The sequence below is a fragment of the Lipomyces tetrasporus genome (assembly GCF_029532465.1).
Source record: "Lipomyces tetrasporus strain NRRL Y-64009 chromosome Unknown POJ06scaffold_10, whole genome shotgun sequence".
In the NCBI taxonomy this organism is placed as follows: domain Eukaryota; kingdom Fungi; phylum Ascomycota; class Lipomycetes; order Lipomycetales; family Lipomycetaceae; genus Lipomyces; species Lipomyces tetrasporus.
In genome coordinates this window covers 964847-976830 of record NW_026611605.1, presented here as the reverse complement: position 1 = coordinate 976830, position 11984 = coordinate 964847, and the positions used below count along the sequence as shown (strand labels likewise).

The 11984-nt window shown below is 47.3% G+C and overlaps 4 protein-coding genes across 4 annotated transcripts; 1 reads left to right on the top strand and 3 right to left on the bottom strand.

The window, feature by feature from the left end:
• The first annotated feature begins 579 nt into the window (after positions 1-579).
• Positions 580-1247, top strand: POJ06DRAFT_260762 (uncharacterized protein). The gene is made up of 2 exons (XM_056188527.1): positions 580-1191; positions 1224-1247. The coding sequence occupies exon 1, from the start codon at positions 796-798 to the stop codon at positions 1150-1152; it is 357 nt and encodes a 118-aa protein (XP_056041486.1). The 5' UTR covers positions 580-795; the 3' UTR covers positions 1153-1191; positions 1224-1247.
• Positions 1248-2162: 915 nt separating this feature from the next.
• Positions 2163-3220, bottom strand: POJ06DRAFT_283312 (uncharacterized protein; the record flags this gene model as incomplete). Its single annotated transcript, XM_056190099.1, has 4 exons — positions 2163-2378; positions 2431-2623; positions 2644-3057; positions 3090-3220. The coding sequence occupies 4 exons, from the start codon at positions 3218-3220 to the stop codon at positions 2163-2165; spliced, it is 954 nt and encodes a 317-aa protein (XP_056041485.1).
• A 532-nt stretch (positions 3221-3752) lies between these two features.
• POJ06DRAFT_27326 (uncharacterized protein) lies at positions 3753-4373 on the bottom strand. The gene is made up of 2 exons (XM_056189583.1): positions 3999-4373; positions 3753-3958 (listed from the first exon to the last, which is right to left on the bottom strand). Exon 1 carries the CDS (start codon positions 4329-4331, stop codon positions 4029-4031), a length of 303 nt encoding a protein of 100 aa, XP_056041484.1. The 5' UTR covers positions 4332-4373; the 3' UTR covers positions 3753-3958; positions 3999-4028.
• A 799-nt stretch (positions 4374-5172) lies between these two features.
• Positions 5173-9780, bottom strand: POJ06DRAFT_297138 (P-loop containing nucleoside triphosphate hydrolase protein; the record flags this gene model as incomplete). The annotated part of the gene is made up of 4 exons (XM_056190591.1): positions 9195-9780; positions 8449-9147; positions 5917-8421; positions 5173-5861 (listed from the first exon to the last, which is right to left on the bottom strand). Exons 1-4 carry the CDS (start codon positions 9670-9672, stop codon positions 5173-5175), a joined length of 4371 nt encoding a protein of 1456 aa, XP_056041483.1. The 5' UTR covers positions 9673-9780.
• Positions 9781-11984: the final 2204 nt, after the last annotated feature.

The window sequence follows — 11984 nt, the reverse complement described above, 5'->3', positions numbered from 1 at the left end:
GGGCTGGCAGCAGCCTTCTGTCCCATCGACAAAGCCTGGTACCTTCACGGCGGGCATGCACCTCTGCACCCAAAGGCGTGATACTTAGAACAAGGAATGTTTAATCCTGCGCTAATCTACATTTGCTACACTAACTAATTATTACCATCCTCTCGCTACTCGAGATAACCTCCCTCCCCAAAATCACCCTAATGCTTCCACAAGAACAGTCATTCTTCACCATGGGCTCTGTGCATGACTGAATGTCGCCGTATTATGTCCCAGCTGTCGGTCACATCGACCGCATGGTTGATCTGGGCTTTATGGTCTGTGTGAACATCGGCTTTCAAGTGTTTTGGTCTGTAAACGCTTGTGTTCTCAATTGCCGAAGAATATGTCGTAGCGTAGCAACCCAATTCTTGTCAGAGTGATTATTCTTCTGAACTGCAGGTGTAAAACGGTGTGTACCATGGACTCTCGTGATCTCAAATATTGGCTTTCACGGCGTCGTCTGGCGGGCGTGAAGCATCCACCGGCATGACCAGCTTGGCAGACCATGCGAACACGAGCTCTATCAGAACAAGAGCTGCTGTATTGGTATAGGGCTGTTCACGATACGATATCGCCGGGTTTTTCCCATATCGCATATCGTATCGCCGACTTGACGATATTGTATCGCCGTATCGCCTAAAATACGTTACGATATCGCCAACTCGGCGATAAAGCGGAAGGATACAATCCCGAAATTAACTTAACGCTGTAGAATTTTTTGCCACTTTCCATCCTGGATCATTATCCATATCTTTTTTCTCCGCCATGACTGACGGACACTTCAGCAGTTCACCGACGAGTCAAGAGCTTAGTAGCCTTCCCCGCCGTTCCCGTCGTGAACTTGATTATTACTGGCTTAATGATGGTAGTGACGAGGAAGCAGAGTCTCAAGATCGACTTCCTAGAAGTCCTCGATTGGCCGCACAATCAAAAGTTGATAGCTCTATCGATGATGTCGCAAGCAATGTCTTCCCTGAAGAATTAGCTTCTCAGTTATTAACAAACACGTCAGTTGCTGATACCGCCTCCAGTAACTCCAAAAAATCTATGCTTGGGGCTATAGCGTACGAAATTAGTAATTACAGAGTCAGTCTTTATACCGCTGGTCTTTCTTTTCCATGACGCGGATCACGTGCAAATTAGGCGATACGATACGATATTCATCATCAATATCGTATATCGTTTGCCTTATTTGATATCTTGACGATAATATCGCCTTTATCGCCATGAATTTTTCTCTGGCGATATCGTATCGCCGGAGATACGATATGGCGATATCGCCCTGTAGGCGATATCGTGACCAGCCCTAATTGGTATCCTTCCTTGACGGCGATATCTTTCATACCAAACATAAAAGCCCTTTGTCAGGGAACCCTGTCTCCAATATTTGAGGAGGCATATAGTTGATGATGTTCCGGGTGTGTCTTGCCGCGTAGTAAAGGCTTCTGCGGTTGAACGACGCGAGACGCGTCGAGCGATGCTGTGCCAAATATGAAAATTACGTGTCCTTGCGGCGGGTACGGCGCATGACCAGGCACAGCCGCAATACTCCACATGCGGTGTGAATTCTATAGACATTCCAGGCGTCTGCATGCAACGGTAGAGAGCAGGCAAAACACATACAAAACCTTATCCATTAAGCTTACCTTCGAACTGAATGTCTGTGTAATGGACGGCAGTGCAGCGTGCGACCGCTTACATCACAGGGGCTGTCCCACGGCCTTTCCTGCGCAGCCAATTACGCGTTCTTGATTTTAAATGTTGCGTTGTTTGAGAATAACATTTTCGTTATTCGTATTCGTTATTGGCATTTGCATTACACTGCCGTTTATTCGATTATTCGTAATCTGGCAAGGCGCTAGTCATATAGTCAAACTTCAATCCTAGCCAGTCATAAGGACATTCGCGCCTCGCGTTTATCCCTTGGAAATTATGACTTGTCGGTTGTATTAGTTCAAGGACAGATAGGGCTCTTCTTAATTTGCGGAGGTATGTACACACAGCAAAGCTGGAGACGTTACGGGTCAGCGATGGCGCGCGTCGGGCCACTTCGGGCAAGTCCTTATCGGCGCACGAATATACATGAATATATGATGCATTAAAGAGATATGATAGACTAGTTCTATGCTTGTCTAAAAGCTCTTCTTTTGTCCATGACCCGTGCAAGTGCAGTCTTCAACGTGGTGGCGGAAGCTGCTTTCAAACCAGTCTTGCTGAAAGAAATTGACAGGCGTCGTTTGGATTTGGTTTCCAACAAGCAAGTGCGCTGGGATACAGTCTCCAAGTGTTACTTCCACCAGATTTGGAGAAACATGACTTCCAACATACTGTCCATCCCTTACTATTGTCTTCCATTTACGTCAGCTCTTAGATTCCGAACAGGAAGGTTTCACTGCTCACGAAAGATCTAGTTGGTTCAAGACAAGTACCTTCGGGGTAATCAATGTCTTCCCTGCGGAAAACATCTAGTACCACTCTGCTTACCCGTCCGAACCACGTGACACCGTCTGCCGCTAAGGGTCCATATGGACGGTCTTGTGGTTGCATTCGAAAGTCATTCTCTACCTGCTGTATTGCAGCATTCATCGCTTGCCTAGTTTGGTAGTATTCGACTGGTGGCCTGCTCGGCCCCGTTCATTGATACACAACGTAATGAAGAGCGGGCAGTGAAGCACACATATCGCGTACGATATTGCATCTTTTAAGCTTGTATAGCTCTGCGACACGCCAACCTCGAATGCAATCATCAACAGACGGTCCAGATCATTAATTTTGCATCTTATTGCACCATTCAATATCCTCCTTGTGGCTGAGTCCCCGGAAGTGGTTTCAGTTGCTTCCGATTCAAAAATAAGACGATCAGTAATATTTTCATCAAGACCCTGCCAATTCACGTTCCGGCAAACATTGCTCATCAGTACCGTCAACAGTATTGTGTATAGTGGTGTTGGGGCAGCTACAACGATTGCTATCTGTCGCACGGCATCGTACTGCAGCAGCGGGTATCTATCAGCCACATTAGAGTCTCTCTCGCGATTAGGTGCTCAATATTCACATACCTCGCCTCCATCTCTTCGACTCGCTCAAAGACCTCCCAGCTAGTCGGCACCTCTATCTGAGAATCCGGTGACAGGGGACGCCTCACCACATCCAGAAGTTGCGAGTTCTCCATGATGTTCCTGCGGTGCATTGTCACTGTAGATAACGCGGCCAAAGCAGCCTGATCGGCTTTCTCTTTGCTGTTGGCGGGAGTTTACTTGCTGCGAGGCGTTGACGCGGGTCATGGCGATCACACGTTGCGGACGACCCGTAACTTGCCGGTAAAGTTAGGGAAGGATGGATGACATCAGACGATGCAAACGGCGCCGTTGTTGTGTTTTAGATAACCCTCGACACTTTTAGACATACTGCGGTTAGAATTAAAGTATTTGGATTCTACGGCGACCGTTCATCGACGTTGAGAAGATGCAATTCAGCCTGTGTAACCACGGAGAGTTAGAAGCCCGAAGCCGGACATACCGCGCCGCACCACGGTGGTGGCTACATTTGTTGAGTCACGATTTACTGCGAGATTGAGCCGCATCATATCCAAAGACTGTTAATTAATTGTGTGAATTGGCTGACAAGCGTGAACTGTGGCCTGACAGAAAAGCCCTAACCCCAGAACGTCTAAATTGGTCCATCATATGAGAATGGACCATCAGGATCTTTCGAGCTCCTGAAGTACTCTCTGCGGGTGCTCGCCATAGTAGTTGATGCCGTGTCCATAATTTATTTCCGTGCTTCAAGCTTATGAATTGAGAAGCACTCCTTAAGACTGACTGTGATATTTTTCCTGAGCTCAGAAGCTGCCAATTCATGGAGAGCGCTTTGCGTGGTAATGACGGTCACATCCTGCTCTAAGCTATTATATGCCATACTTGGATACCTAAAATCGATTATCAGCGACAGTACAGAGGGAGCGATACCTCTGATTTGCACGAATGCCTATTTCTGCCTTAAAATTGGACCAGCGTTTCTATGTACATCGAATAAGGCATACGGGCATCTAATCTCTGTTCTGGTGGATTGCTTTTCAACAGATGAAATGCTTTTGCATAGTTTGAAAGCGCATCCTTGTACCTGCATTGTGCAGCATCCGGGGGAACAATATCTGGCACAATAGTAAATTTCTTGGCTGATGTAACTAATTCCGGGGACCAGGCGAAGGAAACCGACGAGCGTGTAAGCAAGTTTTCGCAGGCATTCGCAACATCTCGACATTTGGCGATCTCGAGTGTGCTAAACATTTTGTATGACATTGGAGAATCGATCGTTCCCGAATGAGACGACGGGGCGGTATTGACAGCTATTTCGATGCACACACAAGCTCAGGCCCGACTTATCCGCTCTTTTTCTAATCACACCACTGTGCCAACGCCGCATCACTAGTCCCAAAGGAGAATGGTCGTTCTCCATCTTGCCTTCAGCCACTGACATTGCGGCTCAATACTGTGTGCTGTTATCCATTCACCCGAATAATGTACCCGACCTTGGTTTGCAGGTAATATGTTCAGGATAAGACTCGCATCTACATAGTATTTAAGGAAATAAATCCGCAGATTTTTCGTTTTCAACGCGAACGATATTGTGAAAGCGCCAGGGTGGCGATCCACTCCACTCATTACTTCAAATGGATGGAATGGATGGAAATGGACCCAGAGCTTACTCGGACATGATATATAAAGGGAATAATCCGTCAAAATGGACAGGAGGAGTATGGGCGCGCTCATCTTATCACTTTTTTGTAGCAGTCTTAATGGTAGGGGTTGGCCGATGGAGCTGAAAGCGAGTCAGTCCTTAATGATTATGTGATTGTTTGTTAGTAAGGCAGCTAGTCCAGTAGGCAATGGATGCATATGTAAGCATTGCGCCGACAATTCTTTTGAGTACTATGTTAACTTATTACGAATATTTTGGGAATAGATCGCCTTAGTACGCAGGAAATCTTCGAATATTCGTTATTGGTGTCGTCAAATAACGAAAAGCAAAGCACCGGAGCACCCCAGCGAAAGGAATGTACCCAGAGTGTCCGAGATCTAATATTCAAAAACCAATTACAAAGGGCGCGAAACAGCCGAGAAATAAAAGCCTGGATCGATTTCACTCGGTCAACCCACCATGACTGCACAACGCATAGAACATACTGTTCTTGTTACTCAACAATACCTGAGGCGTGTCAAATTCAACGACTTTACCCGCAGCCAGCACAACAATCCTATCTGAATCAATAATCGTGTTCAATCGATGCGCGATAGTGAGAATTGTCCGATCTTTGAACTCCTTTCTGATTGTTTCTTGTATAATTTGATCGGTCTCTACGTCTACCGCAGCCGTGGCTTCATCGAGAACAAGGACCTTGCTGGAGGTGAGTAGTGCGCGGGCAAGGGACATCAACTGTCGCTGTCCTACACTGAAATTTGAACCACTTTCGTTGACACGGGCCAAAAGTTGTCCGTCCATACTAGCGATATGGTTCTTCAAGTGACTGAGCTCCAATGCATGCCACAGTCTGTCGTCCGAAAACTGGCTGCCAGGATCGAGATTTTCGCGAACGCTTCCCTCGAATGCTTGTGAGTCTTGTGGTATTATTGCTAGTCGCTGTCGCAGATCACGGAGGCCGAGCTTGCTGGTATTGACACGGTCTATGGATATGAATCCACCCACTGGCTCAATCATGCGGAATAATGCGAGTGTGAGCGACGATTTGCCCGCACCAGTACGACCAACAATGCCGATCTTTTCACGCGGCTTAATCGTGAGATTGATACCTTTTAGCACGAGATCCAAGCCTAAAACTGTTAGTGACTGTCTTGTACGCCCAGAAACGCATTATAAAATACATACCAGGTCGGTACCGTGTAGAATAATCATGAAACTCAACTGCACCATTCATCGGCCAGTTTGCCTGTGGCCGATTGTTCTCGATAACTTCAGGCGCCTCACATGGTAACTGGCAATACTCCAAAATACGCTCGACTGACACAGTTGAAATCTCAACTTCAACGGTCGTACGGACAATAGAGCCCAAGGACTGCGTAATCTGCAACGCGTAAGACATAGTCAGTCCGACAAGACCAGATGACAACCGGCCTGACGCGATGGCGAGGATGGAAAGAAGTGCCGCGGAGAAAATGATCATGCTCCCGAGAAACTCGAGTCGAATGGCCAGCCAGCGGCGTGCGATCATTGATGGGTAGTACGCCTTGTTATTGAAATCAATGTGATATTCGTTGGTGCGGTTGAAGCGACGGACTTGTGAATACGCACGGATGGTGCTGACACCGTGAAGGCTTTCTTGGAAATGAGCGTAGATGGGCGATCGAGAGACGGACTCGAGCCGTTTTAATTCACGAGATGTCCGAAGGTAAAACCTTTGGTAATAGACGTACAGGAAGGCAATCGGAACCACCAGGAGGACAAATGCCGGATTGGCAGATGAGACGACGACAATTGAGAATAGGACCTTACAGGTATTCGTGACGAAATTGGTAAATACTCGCGCGAGAGCCTCGTCGACCTTGTTGACGTCTGCTGTGAATCTGTTGATGATACGTCCAAGAGGAGTGGTGTCAAAAAATGCCATGGGAGAACGAATGACATGTCGGAGCATGCGATCATGTAACTTTCTAGCCGCTTCGATAGTGCAGAAAAGCCATAGTACAAGTGTGTAGAATAGAGTCATAAAGGCCCCACTAACACCAAAGAAAAGATATATCCCGAGGTATTTACCCGTATCCGGATTATCACCATATCGCGTATTCACGTCACTCCAGTGCTTAAGCCAAACATTGCCACCAACCGACATACTGTTCGACCCAATCACTAGAACAAGGAAACTTACAACAAGGGAGAGATTGGCAGCTTTGATGTACTCTTTATACACTCCTAACTTGACTTGACCCTTTTCGGAATGCTCCTTGACTTGCTTGGACCGTCGATTAGAGACATCGTCTAGCGTCGGTTTCTTAAAACTGGCTGTACTAGCTCGTCGCAGAGCCACACCGAACTTTCCGGCATAAAAGTCCACGAGTTCCCCATCTTCTTCTTCATCCTCGCCGGATGTCAATGGATCTGTCTTGTCCGTTTCTTCAAGGACCTCTTCTTGGTCCCGGTGAGTACCGAACTCGTCAACCAACTTGTAAATCTCGCTGTCTTTTCGCGTCATAATTTCAGAATACAATCCTGACTCGACAATTCCACCATCACGCAGCATGGTAATAGAGTCCGCCAAAGCAAGCACGGCAATCGCGTTCGTAGCCATAATCTTGGTCTTTGTCGCCAGTAACCCATTAGGTCCAAGCACGTTGTCAATCAAATGACGGCCAACATGCTGATCAACGGCCGACAACGGATCATCGAGAATGTAAACGTCAGCACGAGCATACACAGCTCGCGCTAACGCCAGTCGCGCTTTCTGGCCACCGGATAAACTGATTCCCTTCTCGCCGACGACAGTATCATCTCCGTCTGGAAGAACTCCAAAGTCTTCCACCAACGCACAGGCACGGACAGTTTTTTCGTAGAAATCAGCATGAAATCGTTTGCCGAATAAAATATTTTCCTTGACGGTCGCGTTCATGATCCATGGGACCTGAGAACAATACGCAACATGGCCACGGATAGTGACATCTCCGGATTCACGATGCAGATCTCCTAGAAGAGCCTGGAGCAATGCTGATTTTCCAGTCCCGACACGACCAATAATACATGCAAGCTGTCCGAGTTTTGCATTAAATGAAATATTCCTAAGGGCTGGAGGATGTTTGCCAGCTTCATCCCATAGGAAGGTACCGTTAGTGATAATTGCAGCTGACTGGTCACTCTCAATAGCAGCATCAAGATGCGTAACCGCATCCGACTGTAGTTCAGGCGATAAGAGGAAATCACGTAGACGGTTAGCCGAGACGGTCGCTTCAACGAACTTACTAATGACTTGCGGGATCTGGGTAAGAGGACTAGAGAGAAGATTGAAGAGTGTCAACGCCGGGAAGACGATATCGGTCGAAAGGGGCCTGCCAGCCGTCCAAATAAAAAATGCAAACGTCGAACAGGATACAAGAAACGGAGCGCTCGAACCAACAAAATTGGAAACAGCAGAATATACGCCCTTCTTTCGGAGATTTGCTAGCTCCTGGTCGTTTCGAATCGCGTTCACCCTATCGATAAATGATTCCTCCCATGCATAGAGTTTGATAGACTTGATGGACGCCAAGATCTCGCCGGTAAGTCGAGTGCGCTTATCTTTGACTTTCATTTGGACCTTTTGCAACGCACGCCGCTTCCGAGCAATGTAAGCGTTGAGCGAAATTGTACACAATGTGACGCCAACACCAGCCCACATGCAGTTCCCTAGGAGTGCATGCAAGCTGTACAGACACAACATGATCTGAAACGGTCCGGACCAGAGCGCTTGAGCGGATTGAGAGAGCTCTTGTAACCGCTGCACATCGACCGTCATAAGATTAACAATATCACCGGTCGACTTCGACTGCCGAGAACCATTTGACAAAAACGCGGACTTGCGGTAGATGCTCGACATGAGTGATGACTTGATAATCAAGCCCGTGCTGAAACAACGAGTAAGATATTGCTGCTGCATCATAGTTTGTCCAAACGAACAGGCAAACATGCCCAACGCAATGATTATTCCGCCAGAAAGTGGAATCGGTTCATTCACTGTGTCATTATTGTATGAATTGACAAACAGCAACAGTCGCCGCAACAGATTTGGCTGCATGAAGGCCAGGACGTCGCCAGTAAGCTTAAAGCAAACACCGATGAGATACGTAACGCCAAAGCAGCGGAAGAGTGCACGATACAGTGAAGGAGCCGCAATCTGCTTCTCGGTCTGCCAAGCAACATCAAAATCTTCACTTGTCTTGTCAGTTCGCGAGTCACGAGGAAGATCCGGTAAGTCTTCTTCAGTGAGATGATTCTCGTAGCCAAGTTCCATCAATTTAGTCAAGTAGAAAAATGTGAGCCGCGAGAAAATGTTGGCGCCGGCTTCCGGGGAGTTGTCTATCTCGTCGCTGAGAGATTTATACTGTGACGGCGGTCTTGGATTGCACGCAGACACTATTGCCGTTAGAAAGATCACAATAGAAATAAAAGAGTTAACGTACCAAGTAGCTCTCCAATTGTCGCAAGCAATCCAAGTACGAAGGATGTAAAGAGGGTCTCATGTTCGGTCCACACTTTCCGCTGCGCTTGCCCGTAAAGTCTCACAAAGCCGGTGACGACGCTCAGGAACCAATAGAAGAGCACGATTCCACTCGGCACGCGTGCGCGAAAATACTCAACGTACTGGACATATCCAGCCGCTCCCAATGATGCGATGTAGACTAGGGTAGAAATAACGCGAAGATCAAACCAGCTGCCGCCTGTAATGCTGAGAATTGCAGCATATACCAGCTGGCAGAGTACGATAATCGCGAGTAAGGTAAACTGGACGTAGAACCATGCAGTTGTCGGAGCAAAAACACTGGCGCACTTTCTGAGGGCTCTAAGGTCTCGAGGAAAGAGAATCAGCTGGCCAAGTCCGAGCAGAAGAGGACCGAGCGAATCGGCGAAACATGGACTGAAGCTGTAGATCGGGAACATAGGGCCAGGTTGCCTGGATCCGGGCAAAATACCGTATACGATGTGCAGGAGCAGATATGAACCCAGCAAAAGTAATAACCAGTATGAGAGGCCGTGAATTGGACCGTGTTGAAGGAAGGGCGACTGTTTATCATTTAGTCAAGCAACCGCTATCCCAAAACTCTCACACTGAGCCGCACACCGCTGCGTTAACTCCGCCTCGCGTGCTCATTCCCTCTGGTCCTCACCGCAATTCTACATAATCGCGTAGTGCGATTGTGCTTCAAGACCTACAATGACTGTTACGTGCAGATATCATGCAGTGGGTTGAAAACATAGCTTATTAACAACAAATATGCAAATCGACGAAAGGGCTGTCACTACAACCGAATGGCGTTTGGCAGTTTCGGCGGCTGCCAAGAAGGCTTGCTGAGCTCTGGCTCGGACCACATCCCAAATTATGCAGGGGCCTCGTGCTTAGCAGTCAAGATCACTGTAAATCTTAACGACAACGCGCATTTTTAACTCCGTTGTCGCTTTCGCGCTCGAGGCATACTGCTGTAATATAACTAATCGTGTGGCTGTGCTGCTCGCCCAATCACTTCCTGCACTCTGATTATCACCGCCACCGCCACGCAGGAGTTACTTGAACCGGCTCTAAGTCCGTCATTTTCCGAAGCACGGGCCATTCAAGTGGACGATAAACTCTTCCCTTTGACGGCAATAGGCCGAAGCAATTTGAGAGAAGCACGCGCCATATGACGCAATTATTGCGCGAGCTATGCAGAATTTGATTGAATAATACCAATCAAAATAATGATGGGTTGGAACCAGTAGGCGGAATACGTCAATGTTTATCAGATGTATTTCGTAACCCGGACTGACTCAATCTGCCTTCAAACCTGTCGTCTGCGTTTGCCTTGTAGCATATCAGGCAAGCGCGGCCAACAAGGACCAAAGGACTGCTAATATACACCGATGAGCTTACTTATACGAGCGTTAGATGTACGCAAACGGACTAGCGATGAGCTACCGCACTGAGCCACAGCCACTCACACGGCAGCCTGAATTGCATTTCGACTCGATCCATGGACAGATAGATCAACTGCATCAAAGTTCTCTTGCTGGACCTCATCTCGTTACTGTCTATATAATTGTAGTCGTTCTAATTATGACAGATTAAAATTTCGAGACCTAGACATTACAGCCCCCCGTTATGGTAACGATCACAAAACACAAACAAAGCTCACACATTAAAGCCAAAGTGACTAAAGCGAGTGCTTTCAACAGCACCAATCTCAGTTCTAGTCTTCTCTTCAATTGGTGCTACCGTATGCGGGAGACAGCTCCAAGCCCTCGAGATCCTCAGACGTAACTGCCAAACCAAACTTATATTAACCACCACGCTGCCCCTGCTCAACCTTGCTCATGAAGAGGAAAACATTATGCGCGTGACCTACGGCCAGCGCAGTCGTGAATTCGGAGCCGATTTTGTAAACAGGCTCAAAGCTAAGAGAGGAAGCCACGTGCGAACAAGAGTATGGAATCGTGGACCCCATCGCATGCCAACATGAGTTACCACAGTGGGTAGCCGATCACAAGACAAAAAATTGCGAAGAGCTTTAGACCAGATGGGATATTCCAAAGCGCAAGTAGTAAGTTGCCAAGGAAGCAAATGAACACCACAAATATAATGAACGGCCAGTTGACGTATATGTGGCCAGCCGCAGGTCCAAGTGCATATCCTCCGTTCGACAAGCTGACCTGCTGCCCCGAGTAAATGCCGACCTATTGATGCAAGGCGACGTATGCGGTTAGGGCATGTAGGGTTGACGTTGGGGCTCGTCGGAATCATGTGACAGGAAGAAGTATGCTAATAAATGTAAAGTAGACTAATGCTTACCGTTTCAAACAACCTAATTCTTCAAAAATGAATCCATTCTCGTCTGTTTGGAATCATACTTAACCCACTAAGGGTCTTAGAAACTTTTTTCATCTTGACATCAGCCAAGTGAAATTTGACATTGAGATGTGAGGAGACCAGTTGTTTGTTGACTGCGTCAATCTCCAGTAAGTGATACGCAGCATTGGATAGAAGGGCACCATTCGTACAGAGGCCATCATCACTGAAATCCTTAAGGATCACTCTCAGCAAATAGTCCAACGTAATTCTGGCCTTCTCCGTAGTAACGTACCTATTTTTCTTGACCAATAGGGGACGAACAAGTAAAATCCAACTAACACGATAGGGCTGGCATATATCCTTAAGACTCCATGATCGGAGATATACGCACGTTGTTTTCCTGAGGCACAAACCCTTCAAACTAATGACG